This window comes from Monodelphis domestica, chromosome 7 (genome assembly GCF_027887165.1).
Source record: "Monodelphis domestica isolate mMonDom1 chromosome 7, mMonDom1.pri, whole genome shotgun sequence".
In the NCBI taxonomy this organism is placed as follows: domain Eukaryota; kingdom Metazoa; phylum Chordata; class Mammalia; order Didelphimorphia; family Didelphidae; genus Monodelphis; species Monodelphis domestica.
In genome coordinates this window covers 97502712-97530131 of record NC_077233.1, presented here as the reverse complement: position 1 = coordinate 97530131, position 27420 = coordinate 97502712, and the positions used below count along the sequence as shown (strand labels likewise).

The window sequence follows — 27420 nt, the reverse complement described above, 5'->3', positions numbered from 1 at the left end:
GAAACAGGAGATCTGGGTCCAAGACCCAACTCTATGCTAACTCACAGCATAGCATCATACAAGCAGCCTAACCTCTCTGGGCTTCAGTGTCTAAAGCCCGAGTTGGACAGAGGGGAAGCAGTCCAGGGAACTGTGGCAGATCTGATTTCACTGTTCCCCTTGCCTTAAGATGGTAATACTATGGCACTCAGAGGACCTAGTCTTTGGGCAAATGAGGGCCAAGCATTTCCCTTCCCAAAGCCTTTTTCTGAGGAAAAGTTCTAGACTTTACATACCAAGCATGCTGACTCGAAGCATGATAAGGCCTTCTTCTCCTCCAGTGGGGCTGGGAGTGGGACTGTTCTCCTGGGTTGTGGCTGGGGGTCGGTCTGTGTTGAGCACACGGAAATAGCCTTCCAGAAGGGCTCGGAGTTCTGGGCCCCGTCGAGGGGCACCACTGGCATGCAGGAGGTGCACAGCCCCCACCAGCCCCTGAAGGGCCAGCTGCAGGAGTTGGGGGTCCTGAGAGGGGCCACCCCAGCTGCGAAGCACACCCAGAAGACCTTCCACAGATGATGGAGTGACAGCAGCCAGTGCATTCTCCTGGATTGGGGAGAGAGAAGCACAGAGATGGGGTGTTATGGTCAGGATTCAAAATGCACTTGCCTCCCAACTACCTACTGAACATATGTGCAGTTCCAAGATCTAGAACTCCAGGGGTTAGAGAACAATTTCTATAATCCCTCCCATCAGTTATCCTTCTCTTTCCCCTCCCAGGGGATCTATACACCTCTCTCTTCTCTTTTGGGACAGGTATAAGATAGAATGTAGAATTTGAGGATTTGGAGCTCCACAGGAGAAAGATCATTAGTCCAGGGTTTCTACACCTTGGGTTGATGGGCAAAAACAGTTAAGAAGCCTTGACTTAGTCCAACCCCTCATTTTACAAATGAGCAAATTGAATTCCAGAAAGATTTACATGACTTGGTCAAGACTACACAGGTAATATGTAGCAGAACAAGGATTCAAACTCAGGTCCTCCGAATTTAAATCCCATGTTCATAGTACCATGCTGGACCATTCAAGATTACTTCCAGGTTCCCCAACAGCTGGGTCACATTTTTAAGCAAATACAGGAAATGAAAATCAGCCTTCACAAAGTACTTGGATCAAAGACTGATTTTTCTCTCAGTCTCAGTTTCCTCATTTGTAATCATGATAATAAAAGGATCTACATTACAGGGTTATTATAAGGATCAAAAGTAATGATATATGTGAAGCATTTTGTAAACCTTAAGGTGCTAAATAAATGCTAGCTATCATTATATTAGGAATCAGTTTATAGACATTGTAAATATCCTGAGAAATCTTTCAGGGATTTCTCCAAAACTTTTGAATCTTGGTTCTGAACCTATTCCTGATCTCCTCTTTGGGGAACAATCCCTCTCTTTCTTAGGGAATACCCACTGGAGAAAGAAAGATGACCTGAGACTGGCCCCTAAGTCTCCTGTCTTGCATTCCAAAAGAGTCCTTAAGGCCTGTTGACAAGAGTTTAAGGAACATATTTGGGTCTTTGTTTTGATATTCTTGAGTAGCTCTTGAGGAGGGGGAGAGATCAGAGGACTCAAAGACCCCTTTTCATTGGAACCTTAACCTACCCATAAATTCAGGGTCACAAATAATGAAACTCTATTCTGCCAAAGCTGGAAGAGACCCTAGAACCCAGAATGACAAGTCTGGGATAGACCTTGGTACACACACTTTCAGAGCTAGCATTTAACTTATAATACAGAATGACAGAACTGGAAAAGAATTTAGAATATAAAATGTCAGAGCTGGAAGGAACCAAAGAATATAGAATGACAGTGCTGGAAGGGACCTTAGAACAAAGAATAACAGAACTAGGAGAGACCTTTTAACATGGATTTTCATAGCTGAAAGACAGCTTAGAATACAGAATGTCAGAGCTGAGAAGAAGGAAGGAAGGAAGGAAGGAAGGAAGGAAGGAAGGAAGGAAGGAAGGAAGGAAGGAAGGAAGGAAGGAAGGAAGGAAGGAAGGAAGGAAGGAAGGAAGGAAGGAAGGAAGGAAGGAAGGAAGGAAGGAAGGAAGGAAGGAAGGAAGGAAGGAAGGAAGGAAGGAAGGAAGGAAGGAAGGAAGGAAGGAAGGAAGGAAGGAAGGAAGGAAGGAAGGAAGGAAGGAAGGAAGGAAGGAAAAAAATTAGGGATTGCAATGTGCCAGGCAGGCACTTAAAAAATTAGAACAATGAATATGGAATATCAGACCTGGAAAGGACCTTAGAACACAGAAATAAAAACTAGGAAGAAACAGAATGTAGACTGTCAGAGAACAGTGAATGACATTTAAACATAAAATGTCAGAACTCAGATCTCAGAGCACAAAAATGGCAGGTCTGCAAGGAACCTAAGAGATCTTATTGTCCAACTCATTTATTTTTCCGAGAAAGAAACTGAGGCAGAGAAAGGAGAAATGAAATGCAGATTTAGGCCTAGAAGGCAGCCCAATCCTACCTCCTAGGCAGTCTTCAAAGCCAATATTACTAGAAAGAAGCCTCTAATCACCAGGTTACATTTTTTAAATCTTTCTTACCCTCCAAAGCATCTTGATTCCCTACGCTCAGTCCCAACATCCCAGAGAGTAGTTCCTCAGATCCCTAAATCTTCCACCATTGACCAAGATTCCATTCTCTTCTCGATCCCTGATGCTAACCCCATTGAGCCAGCCATACCTTTCCTCCGGTGATGATGGCTCCAAAGAGATGGATGAATCGGAGCTGCAGAATGGGAGGAAGGAGATCAGCATCCTGAAGGCTCTCTATGAGAAAGACAGAGAGAAGGAGTCAGATTCAGGTGGAGAGGGGCTGAGACCAAAGCCAAGGGCCAGACAAACAAGGTCTTTTCTCTCTGTTGAGAATTGTCTCCCCTTCTCTTTTCCTAACCTGGCTGGCTGTAACTCCCAGGGGCCATATCATGAGACCTAACAGTTTCTATGTAAAATAATATCTCCCCTCTAAAAAAAAAGAGCTTCCCAGGATCTCCTCCCTCAAGTCTGGTGGGGAAGATGAGGTTCTGCTCTTAAGGGACCATATCTGATGGAGGAGACTAGGGAACACAGGGGAATAAATGAGGGGGACAGTATCTCTCAGCCTCTACCTAAACTCCTAGGTATAAGAGGGCTCTTCTGGGCCCCATCGTACCTTGAGGCATCTCCTGGTTCTCCCCTATCCTTTGAGAGGTAATGAAGACATTTCAATTGGCCTCAGTCTCACTCAGAGTAAAGTCTCAGATGCAAATTTCCTTTATATTCTCAGTCTCCAGCCACCTGTTGGGGATGCTGGGGGATTTCCTGCTCCCTTCCCGCTGGAGACCCCATTTTTCTCAAAATGAAAACATAACGGCCACATACAGGACTTTTAGGGGTTTTTCCCCCAATTCAAGTCAACAAACATTAATAAGTGCCTAATATGTGCTCACACAATCTGTATGGTGTTACTGTTTCAGCTCCTAATGACTGAACCTATCTAAAGGCTACAAAGAAAATCCTGGGGGTTGGTCAGGGAAGGTGCCCAGCTCCCAATTATTCTTTAGTTTTCCTTAAAAAAAAAGTATTTTTGTTCCTCTGGTATCAAAACCTGAGCACCAGGAGCTGAAAAAAAAGCACTTTGTGCCTCAGAATCATAATTTTACGGTTGAAAAGGACATTGGAAATGACAATTTCAGTTATCCTCGCATTTAATCCATACCCAAGGGAAACTTCCATCCTAACTCACCATCTTTCCTCTAGAGCCTCTAAGAAAGAGGGAAATCTCCCACCTCCTGAGGCAGCTTGTATCCTTCTGGGCAGCTCTAATTATTAGGGGTTTTTTTCTGACATCATGACTATATTTACCTCTTTGCAAGTCCCCTCCTGCCTCACTCAGTGCTCCCAGTTCTGTGCTTGGGGACCAACAAAACAAGTCTAGTCTCTTTTCCACATGACAGCCCTTTATATTACTTGAAGACAGCTGGCAGATACACCCCAAAGGCTTTTTTCCAAGCTAAACATCTCCAGTCATTTTAACCAACCCTCACGGACATGATTTCAAAGTCCTTCCCAATCCTGGTTGCCTTCTGGACCCTCTCCAGTTTATCAATGACCTTTCTTCCTTAAAAAAAAAAAAACCTTACTTTCTGTCTTAGTGAGAATTTTAAGACTGAATGGCAAGGGCTAGGCAAAAGGGGTTACATGACTTGCCCAGGGTCACACAGCTAGGAAGTATCTCAGGCTATAATCGAACCCAGGTCCTCCCGACTCCAAGCCTGACACTCTATCCCCTGTACTACCTAGGTGCCCTAGCAACATCCTTCTTAAACTGTGGCTCTTAGGCATCTTTTCAAACACACAAGTGAAGTGAGTTGCCTGTGGTCACTCTGATCTAAGTAGCAGAAGAGTCAGAAATAGAATTTAGCTCTTCTGCCACAAGTCCAGCCCATTTTCCTTTCACTTCAGGTCCAAAGCTGAGGAACCTAAGAGTACACTTATTGAGAGCAAGGACTCTCTTTCTACTTCCATTTGTACTCCTAGCACTTAGCACAGTACTTGGCACATAATAAATGCTAATTAACTGATTGCCTCTGCTACTAAAAGAGAGGAGGAAAAGGCTGATGCCAATAAGGGTGGGAACTACTCTGCCAGAAATGAAGATGGCCAAACAACTCAAACACAGGAAGCTGAAGGTCCTAGAAATGCTGAGAGAATTGTGCAAGTTAACTGATAATTGTGTATCTCTGATGGCAATAGTTTGAAATGCTATTTATACAAATGTCATAAAAATGAAGAAATTTGTTTTACCTGGGCCATTTGCTTCCCATCTCTGTGCCTTTGTTTCCCTATCTTCCTCAGATACTTATTAGGTATGGGACCCTAGGCAAGTCACTTGACTACTCTGAGCCTCAATTTCTTCATCTATAAAATGGGGATCATAGTATTGTATTACCTACCTCACAGGCTTGATGTGAGACTCAAATAAGGTAAAGAATAGAATGAGCTTTGCAAAATTGGAAGAGCTATGTAAATGTTAATTATTATTATCATTATTGCTATCATGGGACAGCTGGTAGCACAATGGTTAGATTGCCAGGCTTGGAGTCAGGAAGACTCATCTTCTTGAGTTCAAATCTGGCCTTAGACACTGGCTATATGATCCTGGACAAGTCACTTAACCTTGTTTGCCTCAGTTTCCTCATCTGTAAAATGACCTGGAGGAAGAAATGGCAAACCTTAGCAGTATCTTTGGTAAGAAAACTCCAAAGGGATCACAAAGAGTTGGACACAACTGAAAAATGACCAAACAATTGTTATTATGTATAAAAAGGAGGAGATCGGTTTGGATGACTGGCAAAGCCCTTTCTAGATCTAAACCGATTTAGGTAGGGTCTTAACCTTTTTAGTGTCCCACACTCCTGGAGAAATCTAATGAAGTGTATGAGTGTTTCCTCAGAATAATATTATTAGAGTGATAAGATATAGGATCAAAAAGGAAACCATTTATATATGGAAATACAATTAACAAAATATTTTTTAAACTGAATTCATAGATCCCATGTTAAGAACTGAAAGCTAAGTTTATCCTCAGACTCCAAACAGGTCCCTGTCTCTTCTGATCCTGAAATTCTCCCCATGAAAAGCTTGGGCTCTGGGATGTGTGGATGGAAAAGGAGAAGAGGAAGAGTTCTGATAATAAAGTACTCCAAGCTAGTGACCCAGGGCAGGTCCTCCAGATGCTGCCACCATCCACACAGGACCCAGGAAAGTGAGATGAAGGGAGTGCTGTCTTTAAGGTAGCTTTGTGGGGAAGACTGTAGGAAAGAAGTAGCTTTCATCTACCCTACCAATGAAACTGTCTGAGGGAGATTAGAAAAGGGAAACAAGGAGCCCGATATAGCACAAATGTGCATACTCACAGAGTATACCCACCCATAAAGAAACAATATATAAAAGCCCACATGTCTACAAAAACACTGCAATTTGGAGTCAGGGGATAGAATCTGAAGCCCAGTTCTGCTATTATTTCCTCTATGACTCTGGGCAAGTCACTTGTCTCCATGATAAAAGGGGAAGGGCAAGATAGGGGGCTTTTAAATTGGGTAACCCAAAGGGGCCAGAGGATTTGGGCAGGGAAAAAGATTATTTTTATTTTCACTAACTTACAGCTGAAAGCATTTCTTTCTTTCTTTTTTTCTCTCTCCCTCTCTTTCTTTCTGTTTCTCAGCTTCTTCCTTCCTTTCTTTCTTTCTCTCTCTTTTTTTTCTGTTTCTTCCTTTCTCCTTTACCTTCTATCTTAGAATCAATACTAAGAATTATTTAAAGGGAGAAGAGTGGTAAGGTCTAGGCAATGGGGGTTAAGTGACTTTGTCCAAGGCCCCACAGCTGGGAAGTGTCTGAGGGCAGATTTGAACCCAGGACTTCCCATCTCCAGGTCTGGCTCTCAATCTCCTAGGCTACCTAGCTGCATTTCCTGCCCCCTCTCCCCAAATGAAGATGTTTTTGTAGGAATTTCTGTACTGAACATTTCGATACCCTCTGGAGTATTTATCATGTAATATTGTCGACCTCCTCTGCCTGTGTCTATAGGGTAGATATGACTACCTCTAAGGTCCTTCACCACTCAGTGATACACCAAACCCAACAAACACACCAGAAACATTCATGAAGACACACAGTGGAGGGGTCAAACAGAATTACAGACATACACGACCTGAAGGATGTCCCTGAGACATCATCTAGGAGACAAGAATATAACAGAGAAACACATGTATATACATACATACACACGTACAAAGATGGACAGACATGAGGACACACACAAAGTTAGAAAGAATCAACACACAGCCACAGGAATAAACAAAAAAAGATGCATGTGTGTACCCCAATGGAAAGCTAGAGCTGCTAGGCAGTACAGTGGATGGAGTACCAAGCCTGCAGTCAGGAAGATCTGAGCTCAAATCTGTGTGACTCTGGGCAAGAGACTTAATTAAACCTCTCTGCCTCAGTTTCCTCATATGTAAAATTAACTGGAGAAGGAAATGGCAAACTACTTCGATATCCTTGCCAAGGAAACCCTAAATGGGGCCACAAAAAGTCAGTAATGACTGAAATCAATGAACAAAAATAACAAAGCAGAAAGCAACACTAGCTTTAGAGTCACAGGATCAAGGTTCAAATTCCAGTTGTGCCACCTACTAGCTATATGACCTTAACTTCTCTGAGCCTCGGTTTTCTTATCTGTAAAATAGGAAGGTTGGGCTAAGTGGCCTCTAATGTCACTTATAGCTTTAAACATATGATTTTATAAAAAGGCTCCCCACCATAATACACACATACAAATATTAATTCAGGTAGGACATAAATAAAAGTGGATATGAGAAATCATTGAATTTCCTGTTACACCCACAGACTCTCTTTCCTCTACGCATGACAAAATGCAGTTCCTCAAGATCAGGACACACATATATTTACATATCCCTTCCCTCATTCTATGTCTGTGCCTGTTTTTTCTGAATTAACGCAGGGAGGGAAGGGAAGGAGAATCATCTCCTTTTGGCTTCTTTCCTTTGGCATAGTCCCCCCCTCCCATTCCTGCTGATGACACCAGTGAACCAGGCTGAGTAGCAGGGGAAGTCCCAACACCCCCAGCAAGTGCTGACTTAGCAGCTGTCCTTATATACAACTGGAATCTCCCCTCTCTCTTTCGAAGAATCCCTCCTTTCTCTTTCAAGGAACTTCCCCTCTCACATATCCTCCTTTTCCCTTCCAGTCTGGGAACCCCTAGCAAGCCTATCAAAGCTAAGTGGAACACAGATATGAGAACAGTGCAGACAATAAGAGTTCAATTATTGCACAGTTAAGTACTTAATAAATGCTTATGAAATAAAATTTTATTAGATTGAGAAGACTGGAAGAAAAGCCAGGTTTGACAGGTGCTCTCTTCTAACATCTATACAGCACTTCACAGTTCATAAAGACCTTTCCCCATCTCTAAGTTCCTTATATCTTCCCTATAGTCTTGGGAGGTCTATCTGTCTGTCTGTCTCTCTCATCTTGATTTCTCTCTCAAGCTCCATTCCTGGATCTACTATAAGAACAGCTCCACCTGGATGTTTTAACAACACCCCAAACTCCACAAACAAAACTTTTCTCTTTCTCTACAAAGCTACACTCCTTTTGATTTGACCTTCTATCTGTGATACCTCCATCCAACCAACTTCCCATGATTCCATTTCCTCAACTGTAAAATAATAGCAGCTACCTTGCAGGGCTATTGTGAGGAGCAAATGAGATAATATTTGTAAAGCTCTTAGCATAGTGCCTGGCACAAAGGAGACACTACATAAATACTTATTCTCCTCCTCTTGCACTAAGGTGCCATTGATACCTCCTGGCTGAGTCATCTGCAAATGCCATAAGTTGGCTATCTATCTTTATCCAAGATGTTAATAAAAATGGTAAAGAAAAGATTCATTGTTCAGGTGTGTGTTGGATTAGAAATCTCTGAGGTTCCTTTACTCAAGATTCCATGAATTGTTCCACTAGCTTGCCTCTCCTATTTCATCAATTTTCAAGTTCTCACCTCTTCGATTTCTCTCACATCTATTCTTAATGAGACCACTGTTGTTAAGGCCTTCATTAACACCAGTCTAAAATAGTTCAGTGGTCTCCTAAGTCTTATTGCAGCCCTCCTCTCTAATTCACTCCTCACACTGTCAAATTACTACTTATACCTAGCTCTGAACCACATCACACTTTTGTTGCAAAATCTCCAGAGGTTCCACATTGCTTGAGGAAAACCCAAACTACTTTGCCTGGCATTCAAGATCTGTCATTGTCTAGGGTTGACTTGCCTTTCCAATATTATCTTATTTTATTCACCCTCAACTCTATGCTCTATTCAATGAATTATAGGAACAAAGTCTGATTTAAAAGAGGAACTGAAACATTTAAAAATTCTTTTAAAAAAGAGATACAAGTGGAAGAAAACATAAACCTATCAATTTTAAATATTAAAGAATTTTTTAAAAGTGGCAGAGGCACAGGTAGGTGGTCCAGTGGATAGAAAGCCATGATTAGAAATGAGAGGTCCTGGATTCAGATCCAGCCTCTAACTGTTTTGACCCTGGCCAAGTCACTTCACCCCCATTGCCTACCCCTTACTGCTCTTCTGCCTTGGAAGCAATAGACAGCATTGACTAAAGGTGGCAGAAAGATTAAGAAAACAAAAAAACCTACAATCTGCTGCTTACAAGAAACACTTTAAAAAAGCAAAGATATGAATAAAACAAATTCAAGACTGGGACAAAATTCACCATGCATCCGGTGAATGCATCAGAACAGGAGTTCCAATCGTGTTGCCTATTTGGCTTTAAAGCCCTTCCTTCTCTGCTCCACTCTTACCTTTCCAGTGTTCTTATACCTTAGTCCCTTCCACATCCAAGGTGATCCAGGGACATGACTTCCTCAATGTTCATTGCACAATACACTCCATCACTTAGCTCTGGGAGGTTTTATCTTTTCCCTTTTTTTTTTTAACTTTTAACTTCTGACTCAAAACTGATACTAACTATTGGTTGCAAGACAGAAGAGCAGTAAGGGCTAGGCAATGGGGGTTAAGTGACTTTTCCAGGGCCACACAGTTAGACAGTGTCTGAGGCCAGAACTGAATATTGAACCTCCTGTCTCCAGGCTTGGAGCTCTATCCACCGAGTCACCTATTTGCCCTTTAGCTCTGGGAATTGTCACCAACAATCCCCCATGCCTAGAACTCTCTCCCCCCTCAGTACAACCGCTGGCTTCCCTACATTTCCTTCAGATCCTAGTTAAAATTTCACCATCTGCAAGAAGTCTTTCCTTGTACCCCTTAAATGCTAGTGGCTCCCCTCTAAGATCATCTCCAATATGTCCTTATTTGTACATGTTTCATAAACATCTTATTTGTCTCCTCCAATAAACTGTGAGTTCCTCTTTGAGGGACTGGTTTTGCCTTTCTTTGCACTGCCAGGAATTGTACCTGGAACATAGTAGGAGGTCCATAAATGTTTGTTGTCTATTAAATGAAGCAAAAACAAAAATACACTCTATTAAGAGGAATAAATAAGGAAATGACATGGTTCTAAGAAGAAGGAACCAGAGAAAGCAACCCATTATGAATATTAATCTCATTTGCACCAAATGGAACAGGCAGTAAAGTCCTAATGGAAAAATTAACCAAACCGCAGTAAGACAATAACAGTAGGAGACTTTAATATTCCCCTCTTTCTGAGTTGAACAAAACCAACAGGAAAATAAACAAAACAGAAAAAGGAATTGGCAGAGGGAGTTCCAGAGGAGAGTTTATCAGAGGATAAGGAAAAACTTTCAATCACTGAGAGTTCTGCAAACATAGAACAGACTGCCTTGACAAGTAGTTTACAGTCACTGGAAGCCTCCAAATGAGGAGACCAGATGACCATTTGTCATGAATGGTGCTTGTATCATGAGGTCTGCAACCTCAGAGCCCTCCTTGATTCCTCATTTGCAGCCATCCCACATATCTAATCTGTTGCTAGCCGTTAGCATGTCTATCTCAACAACATCTCTCATCCACGTCCCCCTCATCTCCAATTACACAGTCACATCCTGGTTAAGGTCCTCGTCACCTCTTGCAGGGACCTCCATACTACAATAGCCTTCTAACTGGTCCCAAACCCTCTAGCTCTATTATACATTATTTCCCTTTATGTACTCTTCGGTCCAGCCCAAATGGCCATCTTTCTACTACTCCTTACATGCAGTCTCTCCATGTCTTCACACTGGCTGGCTGCTCCTCATTCCTAGAGACACTGACTCTTTCCTTTCCACCTCCTAGAATGCTGGAATTCCTTTAAAACTCAGTTCAAAGCGCCACCCTCCATGTTTACCCATTTCTGACCCCCCAGTTGCTTCTCCCAATCACCCCTAATTCATTATTGTTCATTCAGTTGTGTCCCCCAATTACCTTGCATTTATTTTGTATGGAGTCTCCTCCAAAGGAACCTAAGCTCCCTGAGGTCAGTTCCTGCTTCATTCCTCTCTTCGAGGGGCCATTACCCAGCTCATAGTAGGGGCTTAACCAATGTTTATTGATTGACCAGAAAGAGAGGATTCTTGCTCAGGGAGGGGTTGGATGGAAGGACAACCAATCGCTTCTTCTCATTGGGTACCAGTTTTCTCACTTATAAAATGGGGCTCATATCGCTCATGGTACCTGCCTCCAAGGGTTGTTGGGAGGAAAGCCCTTTGTAAAATTTGAAGCACTTCCTAAAGTGTGATGACAATGGCCTCTGAGGGCCCTTCCAAGTTCAAGATTCTATAATTCCATGACCTGGGTTCAAATCTGTCACTTACTTGCCATGACTTGACCATGGATATGTAACTTCCCCTTTGCAACTTCCTCATTGGCAAAATGGGGAATATCACCCTTGTGCTTCCCATCTCAAGGGAGGTCTGGAGGAAAAGCATGCTGTAAACCATCCAGCCATAGAAATGTCATCTATGAATAGGACTATTATGACAGATTTCTTTAAGATGACTCTTTGACCAGAGTGCTATAAAGGGCAAAAACACCAGATTTGGAGTCAGGTGACCTGAGTTCAAATCCTACATCTGTTATTTCTTACCTCTAGGAAATTTCTTGGAAAATTACTTCTCCTTCTTCCCCCTTCCTAACCAGTTGTATGACCTCAGGCAAATCATTTAACCTCTCTGCCTTAATTTCCTTGACTGTAAAATGGAGACAACAATAACCAGGGTGGATCAAATTTGATATCTGAAAAGTGTTTAGCATAACACCTGAATTTCTGGGTCTTAGTTTCTTTCTCTGTAAAGTGAGAGGTTTGGACCCAGTGATCACTAGAGTCCCGTCCAGTTCCAAATCCCAAGACTTTATTAAATGAATGAATGAATGGCAGATAAATGAGAGGAGAAAGGGAAAGGAACAAGTATTTATTAAGGCCAACTTTACAGTGGAGGAAACTGAGGTTGTCAGAGGTTAAGTGACCTGCTCAAGGTCACACAACAATAAGTAGTTTAAGGCAGATTTGATCTCAGGGCCTTCCTAACTCCAGGTTCAGAGCTATATCTACTGTGTCACTGGCTGCCCCCCCTCCCCCCCCAGCAGGAGAGAATAGAGAAAAAGAGAAGAAAAAAATATCAGACTCACCTTGAAAGAAGGTGCTGAAGTCCTTTGGCAGAGCTGCTGGAGCAAACTTGTATTTGCTTTTCTCCTTGGGGCTTACAACTTCCCTAAAGGAAGGGAGGAAGGAAGGAGCCCCTGAAGTTGAGGGTTGGGAGAAGGGACTGTGGTTGCAGATAGGGTGCCAGGGGCCCCTCAAGAACACTGCCTGCCTACCCATTGCCCCTGATTTCCTGAACCTTTTGGTCTGTCTCAAATATCTGCCCCCCACCATCCACCAACTAGAGTTGCAGAAATAATCAGTCAGGCATATCAGTGATTGTCCCATCTTAGAAAACACCTCAAAGAAGCCACCTCCTCCAGGGGATCCACTGTGATTGAAGTGGGGATGGAGATGATAACCAAGCCTCAACGGCTCCCTTTACAACAGATGTTTATCACACCTTCTCTACTCCCACTCCTCAAAAAAAGAGATAAAGATATATTCTGTCTTTATTTATATGCTCCAACTCCCCAAGGCCAAGCCCTGAAAGCCAAACTCCTCATCCTGGAATTCAAGGTTTTCCATCAGCCTCCTTCCATGCGTACATCCCCCTGTCGCCAGACTGGTTACTTCCCTGTCTCACCGCGCACTGACCATAGCATGCTCATTCTCCACATCAGATCTTTGCTGACAACATTCCACTCACCTAGCATGCCTTCCTTCAAGGTCTGGGTTATTCATTCAACCAGTCAATAAGTCAGCAAGTCATCTAATAAACATCTATTAAGTGCCTACAATTTGCACAGCACTGCCTTAGTGTTCAGGGGTGTTACCAAGGTCTTCCTAACCATCTATCCCTCCAAGATTACTGTAATAGTGTCTTCCTGCCTTCACTCCCTCCAATCTAATCTCAGATCTACCTAATGTCATCTTTCTGGAATTCAGAATTCATCCTGTCTGCAGCTATTTTGCTCAAAAAGCTATAGTGACATTTGCGGGCTCCTGAGCAAAGCTGGAGTTCACTTCACATGCTCTGTACTTTAACCAAACCAATCTTTCTCCTAAATATGCAACCTCTTGGCTTTCCTGCCCAAGCTGTTCTCTCTCTATCCGAAATGTCTTCCTTCCTTTCCCTTTTCGCCCACTGAGATCCTACATAGATTCTAAAGCTCATCTTGGAGGATGCCCTTCTGGGGAAGCTTGCTCAATGTCTCCCCATCCTCTATCAGAGATTCCCCTTCAGACCTCAAATATTGCTTTGCTGCTCTCTCCACATTACATGTATGTAATGTTGCATGTGATAAGTATCTGCATTAGTGTCTTATCCCCTCACTAGATTAGGATCTCCATGGGGGCAGGGACTGTTCCTTATCTAAACTTTTTGTACTTTCCCCCAGAGTTGAGCAATGTTTCCTACATAGCAAATGCTCAATAAACGTTTTGTTTTGTTTCATGATTGAGAGCTGCTCCATTCCCCCTCTTCCCTTGCCCAAGGACATTTTTTGCATGCCCTGCCCCTGTCCAGCCACCCAAAGCAAGCACTTCCTCCCTCAGCTCTCTCAGGTAATTGGGGGCTCATGGACAGCGAATTTGCCCTCTGGGCACTTGAACAATGCTGCTCTAGGGAGAGCCTTCCTTCTCTGCCTCCAGCCCACAGTGACTCTTCTGTCTCTGAATTCTTCTAGTACTTTGGTGTCTCTGGCCCCTCTTTAGGCACTGGGCACACAATGCAAGTTTATCATTGGTTTTCTCTACCTGGCTGGTGTCCCCAAGCGGAGCTGGTACTCCCTGAATCCAAGGGTGCTGTACTCTCCTTGTATTCCACCAACCTTCCACCCCTCACCTCCAACAAAGGTCCAGCACAGTATTGTGTAGGGGAAAGGGACTAGATCCTTTCGGATTGCCTCTACCCCTCTACTCTACATACATATCCTCCATAGTCTTCCCCCCCTTCCCTGCCATTCTTACCCACTCAGCTGCCGTCTCCAGGTCTGATAGGGATCAAAAAGGCACTCCAGAAGATGGAGGGCATGGAGGGCCACACTCTCCAGCTGAGACTTGCAGGGTCTGTCAGGGGCCTGGGCACCTTTCTTTAGCTGGAAATGGAAGAGAAATGATGATTAAGAAGTCAAGTAGGAGAGCACTTAGGTGACTCAGTGACTAGAGAGCCAGGTCTGGAGAAGGGAGGTCTTGGGTTCAAATCTGGTTTCAGATACTTCCTAGCTATGTGACCCTGGGCAAGTCATTTAAACACAATTTGCCTAGTCCTAACCATTCTTCTGCCTTAGAACTGATTGTTAGTATTGATTCTAAAGCAGAAGGTAAGGGTTTAAAAAAAATCAAGGAGGGAATCAGGAAGGCAACAGAGTCCCACTGAACAGAACTAAGTAAGGTCACCAAACAGCCTTGTGATATTTTCCATATTCTCTGGTCTGGGTAAGGCTGGTCCAGGCAAATGGATCCTTCAAGGGTCGGATCTCCTCCCATTGTCTCCCTTCACAGTTCAGTACTGGGCTGAGCACAGGGAGCATACAACCTGCTCTGGCTGGGTTTTCAGCCCATAATACATTTAGGGACTTTCAGGGTTCAGACACATATTCACAGACATCCACAAACACAACTGCACATACACTCTTTTTGGGACCAGATCTGTGACTTAATGGAAATGGGGAACTTCCAGAGAGAAGAAACTCTCTACCAGGGCAGATATTTTCTGACATATACCCACTGTCACCAATACTCAAGCACATGCACATTCTTAAAGATTCACACTCACAAAAGAGTAGGGATGACAAGATACCCTGAATGATCCTCACAGCGGTGTCTGCCCCCCACCCTCAATAGTGAAGACTGTAGATTTGGAAAGGATTCCAGCTCAAAGACTCCCTGCCCTTCTGGGTCAGGGACTGAAAACCAGCCACTAAAGAGAAGACACCCAGAAGAAGGTGGCAGGAGCTGTTCACCTTGAGTCTCCCAATATGGGGAAGGGCCCTCAATCTCAGCCCCTACCCAGAGAACCTCACCTCTGTGTTGCAGGCCCCCAGCATCGTTATCACAGGGGGGATGAAGATGGGAGTTGTGTCTGCCTGGACATTCTCTAGGTTCCTGCAAGGATGAAGGAAGGGGGAGGTGATTAAGAATTCAGAGGAAGGCTTGTAGGTGGCATCCTGAGTGCTTTCCCCAGGGTGTAAGCGCGTGCAGGCGTGTGCGTGCACACACACACACACACACACACACCCTGCCCCTGATAATGAGTATGTGATTGAATCCACAATGACACAATAACAGAAAGATCTGGTGGAACCATCTGAATACAGAAACACAAATACACACACATAAGGGCACAGAAGGAAATAATGGGCATGGGCAGATGATGGCACAAAGTGAGCTTAGCCCAAATACATATCAACACACAAAGAGACACAAACACATCTTGGCAAAAGGCAATCACTCTGGTATCCTTTAAATAGAGTCTCTCGTCCTCCAGAGTGATGGGGAAGGTAGGTGTAAGGGAAAAGAGAAGAGGAGAGGTATAGCTAGAAATGAGAAGGAAAGAAAAAAGGCTTCTTCTCTCCCTTAGTATAAAGTAGTCTTTCTCCCTCTTCCCTCTCACCTCCCCCTAACATGAGTTATTAGGAATCATTTGAGGGAGGGAGAGGATGTGAAGGAGATAGATCAGTTCACGCCCGGCCCTGGTCCACTTGAGGTACCAAGGATGAGAACACAAGAAGGATTTCAGACTGCTTTGGCTCTACTAATCTCAACCCCAAATCACTTTGGGTATCCCCTGAGAAGCTGTGTGGAACAATGGGAAAAGCCCTGAATTGGCAGTCGGGAGATCCAGCTTCACTTACTAGCTGTATGACCTAAGGAAAATAAATCACTTCATCTGTGGGCACCTCAGTTTTCTCCTCCATAGAAAAGGGATAAAGGTCCTTATAAGGACCCTCAAAAACAGGATATCCAGACTGTTGCCAAAACTTGTTGCTTCTCTACCTTCCCAGCATCACTAGCTACATCCTCTTTTCTCTGCACACACACACACAGAGCCACAACACTAATTCACGCTCCTATCATCACTCTCCCCCTGGACTGTAGCAAGACCTTTTAATTAATCTCCAAACCTCAAGTCTCTCCTCTCTTTAATCCATTCTCTGTTCATCCAACCATCAAGATGATGTTTCTAAAGTGTGGGTCTGACCACATAACCCTCCTTCCCTGCTCCCTGAGCTCTAGAGGCTTCCTATTTACCTCTTAGAATCAAACAGAAAGTCCTCCAGCATTCAAAGATTTTTGTAACCTGGATTCTTCCCATCTTCCTAGTCAGTCTACTCACCTGCTGACCCAGATTTCAGTTCCCAGGGATAGTAAAGAACCTCATTTTTTTCTGCCACCCTCATATCTTTCTGGCTCATTGAGGAGATCTATAGAATTCACAGCACTGCCTTCTCAGCTTGACTCCTGACTCTCAGCAAAACTATTTGGCTGGGGGCAGGGAGGTGGCCCAGTGGATAGAGTGCCATTAAAAATGGGAGGTTCTAGGTTCAAATCTGGCCTCTTAGCTATGTTACTCTGGGCAAGTCACTTAACCTCAATTGTCTTGCCCTTACTGCTCTTCTGCCTTGGAACTGGTTCTTGGTATTGATTCTAAGCTAGAATAAGATTTTAAAAAATTATTTGGCTGGGCTCTGCTTGGGGTGTATATTGTATTAAGTGTGTTGCATGCAATGCTGCATTGTGGGTATGTATGTGTCATCCATGTGTGCAGGCACACACATACACCCATAACAGGGTCTGCTTATAAATGTTTACTGAATTGAACTGACCTAGAAGAATCCCAAATTCCTCAGAAGAAAGAATTCTGGGTGCAAGGAGCAGCCAACACGAGGGGGGAGTGAAAAAATAAGCCCCTCTAAGACACAGGGGAAAGCAGCAAGGGAGACAAAAGAGGAAGCCAAAGAGGGGAATTTTCCTCCCTAGAATCTCAGAATGTTTGAGCTAGAAAAGACATCCCACCTCTTCTCCCACCTTAGATGAGGAAACTGAGACTCAGAAAGAAGAATGGCTTAGCCAGGGTCATACAGCAGACAATGAAACCTTAAAGAATGACAAAATTAGTTGGACCCTTTCAAGCAGAAGTGGTCCTTGAGTCCATGCAGTGTAATATGACAAACATCTCCATTTTATAGTGAGGAAAAGCGAGGGTCTCAGAGGGGGCCCTTGATGCATCCCGCTCTTCTTCTAGCCCAACACCTGGGTGTGCCTACCTGCAGATGATGATGAAGAACTTAAGGAGAAGCAAGGCTTGAGTCAGGTTGGCTTCTCCCAGGCACTCGGCACATAGCCCCAGCTGCTGCCCCAGGACTTGCAGTACATTCTGGGGTAGGAGGGGAATCTCAGATGTTGCCTCTTCTGGCCTGAGGTAGAAAAAAGGGATCAATCACAGAGAACTTGGCTCCCTCCTTCAGATCTTTATCACCAAAGACACACCCACATGGTCCACCCCAAAGTCACCCTCCTCTCTCCCTCAGTTAGGAGTATCTCCATTGGGAGCTACTCCCGAGGGGCACAGGAGCTGAGAGGATATGGAGTAAAAATGATAACAACAATCACAACACTAAATTAAAGCCAGTATTTACACAGCCCTTACTATGTGCCAGCAACTGCGCTGAGTCCTTTACAAATACTAGCTCACAATTTGATCCTCACAAAACCCTGGATGGCAGGTGCTGGTTTAGACCCATTTTTGTTGTTTAACTGTGGCAAATAGAGATTAAGTGACTTGCCTGGGGTCACACAGCTAGTAAGTGTCTGCGGCTGGATTTGCATTCAGTTCTTCTTGATTCCAGGCTCAGCACTCTAAAACACTAAACCACCTAGCTGCCTAGATGAGTAAAAAAGGTCTCCTCTTAATCCTCTCTTTTTTTTCCCTTTTTAAACCCTTACCTTCTGTCTTGGAATCCATACTGAGTATGGGTTCTATGGCAGAAGAGCATTAAGGGCTAGATAATGGGTGTTAAGTGACTCACTCAGGGTCATACAACTAGGAAGTGTCTGAGGCTGGAGTTGAACCCAGGACTTCTTATCTTCAGGTTTCTCCTTAATATGAACTAGCTTGGAATGCATAGAGAAAAGAAAACCCCAGAGAAGAGGGCTTGAATGGCAGAGAATATAGTGCGGATTTGAAGATTGGGGAGATCAAGTCACTGTCAGGGGACACGTGTTTATGTGTGTTTTTATGTACTTCCATGTTGGGGTGAATCTCCTGCAGCTCAGCACTCTCTACCCACTTTATCCCTAGCCACACCTAGGAGGCACCAGGATTGGGTCTGTGCCCTGGGCTCCTTATCCCCCCACTCCTCACCTTCGAGGCTCCAGGGAATGCACCGCAATGACCTTCTCAAAGCTAGTGACGAATGCTTCCAGCCACTGGTGCAGGTAGCTCAGGTCCTTCTGCAAGAAACACAAGGTCCAGGACTTGGTGAGGTTTCTGTGGGAAGACAACTACAGGCACCAGATGCTCCAGGCTCTCCTATGGACCTGTCCATTGTGCAGTTTAGGATCAAGAACATTGAACTTGGAGTCAAGGAATCTGGATTCAGGGGGGCAGTTGGGTGGCTTAGAGATGGGAGGTCCTAGGTTCAATTATGGCCACAGATGCTTAGCTGTGTGACCCTGAACAAGTCACTTATCCACATTGCCTAGCCATTACCACTCTTCTGCCTCGGAACTAATGTACAGTATTGATTCTATAACAGAAGGTAAGGGTTAAAAAAAAAAAAGAAATCTGGGTTCAAATCTTGACACTAACTAGCTGAAGACTGCCATAATTTTTTCATGTGTAAAATGGGGCAAATGATGCTACTATACATAATACAGGTACATTATAGGAAAAGAAAAAAGAAATGGAGGTTATTTTTTAAAGTCATAATTGTGAAAGCACATTAGAAAAGGGAAATACTCCCAATATTGTATTTCTACATGCAAAAATTGTGTTCCCTGGTAGAATGTAAGCTTCTTGGAGGGAGAGATTGAATTTAGACAGAAGGATCCTTTACACCCATGGAAGGTGAGGGCTCCCTTGCCCCCCCAAGACTTCTGTCCTCTACCCATCTAGGTGCCATGGTCCTCAGCTTGAAATTGACCCCAAAGTCTGGTCCCCCTCCTCCACTCCCTAATCCATCTTGCCTACAGCACCCATCTGCTCTTCCTACAACACAGCTCTGATTCCAACTCTGCTCAAACTCCCTGAATGACTTCCTATGGTCTGTGGGGTAAGGTTCTGCCTTCTTATCCCAGGATTTAAGCCCCTCTAGAGCCTAACCATTACTAACCATTCCAGCCTTCTCTCCCACTTTTCCCCTTCACTAACCCTACGCTCCGTTTAAACTAGTCTCTCTTCCCTGTTCCCGGAATAAGTCCAGCACTTTCTGTCCCTCTTCCAGCCCCTACTTGTCTCAGTCCTACCTATCCTTCAAGGCTCAACTCAAATGGCCTTCCCCAATAGGCCCCCATCTGGAATTCATCTCCCCCACCTCTAAATCTAACAATTCTTTCTTTGTACCTCTCCTTTCTTTCTGGGCTTCGCATAGGATGCCGTGCATGACTTATTTCTTTATGTATCTTAGCTTCTTAACTAAAATATAAACTCTCTAAGGGCAGCCACTGAGTCTTATCCCAGATTTGTAACCTCAGAGAAGCTGTGACTCTTCTCTCCTCCTAGCCCTTTATGCCTAATCAATTGGCAAGTCCAAAGAAAGCATCATGCTGTCATGTACACAGCCCTGGATCTGGAATCAGAGAATCTGAATTTAAATCCCAGCACAGGGACTTACTACTTGTATGACCTCAGATGAGCCTCTTCTTTCTGTGCCTCAGTTTTGTCATCTGTAAAATGAAGAGGTTGGATTTAACAGTCTCTAAGGTCTCTTACAGCTCTGTATCTATTACATTACTGTCCCCTAACATGTCTCTAATCCAACCATTTTTTTTTATCTCCACCTCTGGTTTCAGCCTGGTTTTGGCCCTCATTTCTTTTCTTTTTTTTTTAACCCTTACCTTCTTGCCTTAGACTCAATACTGTGTATTGGCTCCAAGGCAGAAAAGTGGTAAGGGCTAGGCAATAGGAGTTAAGTGACTTGCCCAGGGTCACACAACTGGGAAGTATCTGAGGCCAGATTTGAACCCAGAACCTCCTGTCTCTAGTCTGTTTCTCAATCCACTGAGTAGCTATCCTCTGGAGTTTCAATAATGAAAAGAAGATCAGGGGCAGTAGGCACTGCTTACATGAGAAAAGATCATTATGTGGTCCCCATACAGCATGAAGGCACCAATGTTCCCAAAGAAGGGTACAGAAAACCAAAGAAAAGCCATCCCCATTTAACAAGGGATGGCCCCAATGCTGCTCTCAGTTTTCCCCTCTCTGATTCCCCCAGACACATAACATCAGACCCCAAGTCATTATGCTGAGATTTATGTTCAGTGTCACCATGCAGTGCCAGGCCAGAATAGAGATTTCAACGTCATGGATAGGTACAAGGGAGTGTACCCATTATCAGGTAGATGCCCACCTCTAGTCTCCCCTCTCCTTACACCAACACACAAAGCCAAAATAAAAATAATTTCATTTCCACAGCATTTAAAAATGTACTAAGCACATTATTCCCAATAATCCTATAGGGTGAACAGTGTGAATATTGTTTTCCTCATTTTACAGAGGAGGAAACTAAGGCTTAGAGAAGTTAATTGACTTGTCTAGAATCTCAAATCTGGGCAGTACCAGGGCTAAGATTGGAGAGAGCAGGTTTCCTAATGCTAAGAGCACTGCTTTCCTTCCACTACAGCAGAAATGTTAAACACTCTACCCCAAGGGCAGAAACAGATTAAAATGGAATTGGGAAATATTTAACAAAATTAATAAAAATATAATAAAATCTAGATAACTGCATTTTAAAATTAAGTCAATATGTGGCCCACAGAGATCCTGTACCAACTAATGGCTTTTATTTCTATTTGAATTTGATGCCAATGCACTTGTCTCTCTAAATCCCATCAAATCTTTCAGTGGCTCACTCAAACTCTGTCAGTTCCAGGAAGCATTCCCAGACCACCGCAGCCCAGTGAACTCTCCCTGGCATGGCAAAGGGACTGACCTCTCTCAAGCACTTCATGGCTTATAAAAAAAGCTTCCTCTTTATCTGCATCAGCACACTGGATCCTCACTGCCCTGTGAGTTGGGAAATGCAGACATTTCTCTCTCCATTCTATAGATAAGAAAAGTGAGGTCCAGACAAGAAGGGAAGTTACTTGCCCAAGATCACAAAGCTAGCAAGTGGCAAAGAGAGAGACTCCAAGCCAGATTTTCTGATTTCCAGATCCATCAAGGTCCTATTCTCAATGGTTTTGTGTTTATTATTAGTTATCTTTGCATGTATGGGAGCCTGGAGCATGTGCAATGCCTGACTGGGTTGGGAGCACCATCGCAATACATTTCTCCTTCAGTATCCTCTAAAGGGGAGCCCAGAGCAGGGCTATGCACTTGGGGGCATCCATACAGACAGACTTGTTTGGAATGAATGAAGAAATGAATGAAGAATACATGAGGATCAACAAAGAGCAGCTCTACCCAGCTACATCAGCCCAAATGGGACTCTCCATAGCCACTTTAGGCTATCCAGACATGCTGGTGGCAAAACTTCAGGATGAGTTGAACAAACATCAAGGAAAGGGACACAGCTGCTAAGAAGGGTATCTCTACCAGGCAAAGGCACAGATAAAAAGAGTGAGGGAAATTGAGAAGAATGGGCACTGAGACACTGGGACAACCGCTGGGGGAGTGGCGTTTTTGAGGAGGTAGAAGTGCAAATTCATTGAGAAGAGAGAACACAAGATAGGGTGAGAATGTACACTCTGCAGTAAAATGATTTAGGATCCCCACAAGAACTTTTGTTTCTGTGGGTTACCCGTATTGGTATTTATATCTTGGATTCCTGAAAAGGTCTCAGGGACCTCTAGACTGGGGCTCTAGCACTGAGAACCTCTAACTGAGATGATCTGGAGTCTCCAATAACTCTAAGCTCCACTTGACAACCCAAGGAAGGTCAGCTGGGATGGCAGTGCTGAATTTCTCTATGCAGAGTGTGGGATCATCTCCACATCCATCCATGTAGATGAGCTCATGTGCCCATGCCAGGGTGTGTGCCCGCAGGTCATGGCGCCTCATGTTTGTGGCTTATTGCCCCTCCTTGCACAACGCGGGTTCTGCTTTGCTTTGCTGTTGGGAAGGAGCAGGTGGTGTGTACGCTTCCTCTCTCCTGGCTTCAGTTTCCTCCTTGTCAAGGGAGGGGTTGGACTCAGTAGTTCCTAAGAGCCCTTCACCCTCTAAAACCTATAATCCCTATGAAATGAAACATACACTTATGTAGCCCACACACAGTTCTGTCGCTAAGAGATCTAGAGATGTCCAGACAAACGTGCCCATCCAAATGGCCAAGAGCCCATATATACAGACAGTGAAATTCACAGGTATACACAACTCACTCACTCAAACACCGATTCTTGCAGGTACCCTCCAAGAGAAACAGCATGCGGATGTACACAGACTCGGGCATCCAGACACAAACACCCCACCCCCACCCCAAAGAAGACACTAAAGATACAAGGGGTCCCACTTGCGTCTCTCTTCCCCCAGAGAGAGTACCCATTCCTCCAGGGCTACCTTTTTAATTTCCACAAGGAACTTACATACACTGACAGTCTAAGATTGTTGGTTGAATGACACCCAGGAATCCAGGACTCCCAGAATCGTACCCTCTCCCCGAAACCCTGAGCTCCTTCGTGCCCACCTCCTTAGGGCTCTTCCCCTTCTGCTGACCTGAGCATCCTTTGCCCACCAAGCCCCCTATCCCTGCCGCTGTCCCCAGTTACCTGGACCCCCATCCCCCAGGTCGGCTCCATGGAGTGGGATGGGTACCAATAGCTCTGAGAAGTATCCATGAGGCAGAGGCTGAGCTCCGGGGTAGGAGCAAGAAAGAGAGGGTGAGAAGAATAGGAGAGTGGGGGCCTGGCTCTGAGAGAAGATCAAGTCTTGTGCAAAGGGGAAGCAAGGGCCATGCAGGCCTCATATCCCCACTCTCCCTCCCCTTACCCCCGCCCTCACCGGTCTAGTGGCAGGAAACGCAGAGTCAGGGTTGGGGAGAGAGTCAGCTTCCTCTCTGGGGGAGGGGGCCTGGGCCCCAGACCGCAGGGGATGGGGAGGAGGGAGGTGGGGCCCTCAGGAACAGGCATCCCCAAACAAGCTCAGAAGGTATCCTCCCCCCTTCCCTTCCCTTTTTCCCAACTTGCCTTGCATTGCGGTGTCTGGGGGTATAGGTGGAAGGGGGAAATGAGCTTCCCGATCATCTCAGGGTCCTTAGGGGGAGTCACAGGTAATGGATAAAATTTATGGGCTGAGGGAAAGGCCTCAGAAGAGGGGTGAAAATATAGGAGAAGGAAATATGGTGGGATAGAAAGAGCAATGAGCTGGGAGTTAGGAGATTTAGGTTCAATCTCATCTCTACTGTTGACTATGTATGGTTGGGTAAGTCATTAAACCTCTGAGTCTAAGTTAATTCAGCTCTAAAATGAGAAAGAAAGGGAGCAGCTGGGTAGCTCAGTGGATTGAAAGTCAGGCCTAGAGATGGGAGGTCCTGGGTTCAAATCTGGCCTCAGACACTTCCCAGCTGTGTGACCCTGGGCAAGTCCCTTAACCCCCATTGCCTAGGCCCTGACTACTCTTCTGCCTTGGAACTAATATACAGTATTGATTCCAAGACGGAAGGTAAGGGTTTAAAAAAATAAAATGAGGAAGATGGACTAGACAGTCTCTGAAGAGAGGCAGGTATGGTGCTAGTGCTGGCTTTGGAATCAAGAAATGGAACCAGGGTTAAAATTCCATCTCTGCCACTTACTAACTGCCTGGGTGAACCTAGACAAATCACTGACTTCTCTTGGTCCCAGTTTTCTCAACTATAAAATATGGGAGATGGATTAAATGCCCTTGAAGTTCCCTTCCAACTCTCAATGGGATTCTTGGATTTGAACTCTCCCAGCTCTGACATTCTATGGCTAGGGAGATGGGGTGAGGTGGAAGAATGGGCTGGAAGAAAGAGGGAATGAGCCTAAGAGGCAGCAACCACAGGCTGTGCATTGCTGGTCATGTCTAACTGCAAAATGGAAAAATAAATCTATTAGATGGGAAGGAGTCAGGACCCCCAAGAGAAAGAACTCCCACAGTGGAGAACACCCCTGTCATCTGCGAGTGTTCCCAGTGCTATCACTTCTAGGGCTTGCCTCTCTTTCAGACACAGTTTGTGTTTTTTGCTTTAGAATTCCACACCTGCAAATGACTTTAGAACACAGAATGTCAGGGACCTTATAACACAGAGAATGCTACTCTTGTAGTCAGGAAAACCTGAGTTCAAATCCAGCCTCAGACCCTTACTACTTACTTAGTGTGAAACTGGGAAAGTCACTTAATGTGAAACTGGGAAAGTCACTTAATTCTTATCAGTCTCAGTTTCTTCATCTACAAAACAGGGGTAATAATAGCACCTACCAATCAGAGTAGTTGTAAGGATAAAAATGAAGTAATATTTGCAAAGCTTAAAGCACTAGATGTTACCTATTATGATTATTATTTAGTCCAACACTCATTTTAAGGAGGAAGAAACTAAAGCCTAGAAAAGGAAGTGAATTGCCCAAGACTAACTTGTCAACTAGTGGCCTAGTTGGGAGTAAAACCCAGGTCACTGACTTTAAGTCATAGAGGTATTCTTCCTATGACCCCTGGCTACCTTTCTCTCTTCTCCAGAAGGGGTTACGGTTGCTCCCAGCTTCCCTCCGATCTTGGTAAAAGAAAACCTCTTTTCCCTTATTTCTCACAAGTCTCGACCACCACAAAAACAGCTCAATGTCCTCACCACCACCCCAGGGCCAACAAAGGGTAGAGAAAAGTTTGCAGCTCTCTGATCCAGAAAAAACATCATAGTCCCACAAAGTCACTGTCTCCTCTAGCTGCCAAACAGCGTCTGGATCTGGGCTGGGTTAGCAGAGGGGCACCCCAGCAACCGTACTGCAAACTCACCCAAAACTGGTACACCTGGTTGCCCCCATGCACTTATGTGCACAAGACATCCTAACACAACATTCACAACTTACTACATATCAACATATAGGTGTGTGAGCCCATAAACATGTACAGACCCTAGTAATACTAATGCCTTCCATTTCTGTAGCACTTGCCTTTCCTCCCAAAAGCTCTGTAAGAAAAGTTTCATCTCTATTTTACAGATGAAGAAACCCAGGCTCAGAGAAGGGAAGGGAATTGCCCAAGATCTCACAGCTAGGAAGTGTCAAAGCAGGAAGAAAAACCTTGGGTTTCCTGATCCCAAGTGCAGAATTCCTTCCATTGCACCATACTGACAAAGTGCTTTCCTGGCTGGGCATGTTGGCCCATGCCTGTAATCCTTGCTCTGGGGAAAGCTGAGGCTAGTAGATCATTTGAACTTGGGAGATCTCAGCTCCAGTAAGGGTCAAGTCAATCAGGTGCCCAGACAAAGCCTTGCACCCACATAAGAAGCCCCCCTGGGCACAGCCACCAGGCTGCTGAAAGAGGGGAGAACCAGCCAAGGTCATGCAGATCAGGAGTAGAACCAGGTCTGAATGGCCACTGCCCTTCCAGCCTGGATTAAGATAAAGGAGGCTCAATTTTGGAAAGCAAAACAAAGCCCTGTCTTTGTAAAGAGTTTGTGAGGGGAGCAGCTGAGCAGATTGAGAGGCAGACCTGGAGATATTCAAATCTGGCCTCAGAAATTAACTCTTGTTCATATGATGTAAATGCATGTAAACACACATGTACTTACAAATGTGTGAACCAGAGATATGCACACACTCACACATCTTCCAGAGCTGTTGCCCACCCCGGAAGGGCCTGTCTGACAGCTGAAGAATGAGTCACCGGGCGGGCCTGGGTGCCTGGGTGCCTGGGTGAGGTAGCCGGGCTTGGTGCCCTGGGTGTCCCAACCTGAGGTCTCTCAGCAGGCACACTGAGTGTCTGACTTGCTCTACCTTCCCTGGTCTCCCACCAGGCACTGTTTCCATGAGATCTCCCTGGGCCAAACACCATCCACCCATTCTATCCTTTTGGAAACTCAAATTCTGTCTTGTACCCACTGATGAACACTAGAGGGAAACCCTAGAGGGAAAACGGGGTAATCTGCATCATCATCTCTCCACCCTGATTTCCTGTCCAGTAAGTATGACACATCATGGGATAGTGGAAAGAGTCCTGGACTGGTCCTTATCCATACAATTGAACTCAATGGCTAATGTGCCCTTGTCAAGTCATGTTCCCTACCCCACTCCCAATCTCAGGCTCCATAAATATAAAATAAGATAGTTGGATACTAGGATTTTAAAATCTCTTCTTATTCTGATATTCTACATTCTAAGGGCTCTTCTAACTCTGACCTTATGTTTTAAAATACTCTGTGTTTACAGGATCAAATAAGAAAATTATGTAAAGAACTTTGTAAACCTTAAAGCTTCATATAAACATCAGTCATTATGCTTTCCTCCAGTTCTGACATCTGTGTTCTAAGATCTTTCCCAATTCATATATCCTATGTTCAATTCAATTTCAAAAGCATTTATTTATTAAATACCTACAGATAACCTGCAAGGCAATGGAACTGGTGTCAGAACTATAGAGACAAAAAGAAAATAGTTCCTGACTTCAAGCAGTTCACATGTCACTGAGTGGATATAAGATGTACCCAGATAAGTAAATTCAAAGTATATGGGGGAGAGGTAAGGGAAAGGGAGAGAGAGGGAGGGAGAGAAGGAGAAAAGGGGAGAGGAGAGAGGTAGAGAAAGAGGGGGGGAGAGAGAGGGAGAGGGAGAAGAAGGGAGAGGGAGGAAGGAGAGGAGAGAAAGAAGGAAGGAGGGAGAGGAGAGACAGAGACATAGAGAGACTGCACTATGGATGATGAAAAAAACAATGTCTTGAAAGAAGTTAGGTATTCCAAGATAGGGCAGGGAGGACATATATTCCAGAAATGATGGGAATGCAGCTGTGCAAAAGATGGGGAGTTATATCTGGAGAATATCTAGTAGGCTGGTTTATACAAAAAATGCATAAAAGGGAACAAGTAAAATAAACCTGAAAAGTCAGATGAAAGGCAAATTGGAACACCTTTAAACACCAGACTAAGGATT

General features: G+C 44.5%; 1 protein-coding gene across 7 annotated transcripts in view; it reads right to left on the bottom strand.

Moving 5' to 3' along the window:
- NBEAL2 (neurobeachin like 2) overlaps positions 1 to 27420 on the bottom strand; it is a 151083-nt gene that overhangs the window by 68065 nt on the left and 55598 nt on the right. For all 7 annotated transcript variants that reach the window (XM_056805190.1, XM_056805188.1, XM_007499727.3 and 4 more), the window contains exons 2-8: positions 18530 to 18618; positions 17433 to 17582; positions 15189 to 15270; positions 14134 to 14261; positions 12210 to 12292; positions 2727 to 2812; positions 276 to 582 (exon numbers count right to left, since the gene is read on the bottom strand). In XM_056805190.1, coding sequence (XP_056661168.1) covers positions 276 to 582; positions 2727 to 2812; positions 12210 to 12292; positions 14134 to 14261; positions 15189 to 15270; positions 17433 to 17582; positions 18530 to 18618 — 925 coding nt within the window. The remainder of the gene's footprint in view (positions 1 to 275; positions 583 to 2726; positions 2813 to 12209; positions 12293 to 14133; positions 14262 to 15188; positions 15271 to 17432; positions 17583 to 18529; positions 18619 to 27420) is intronic.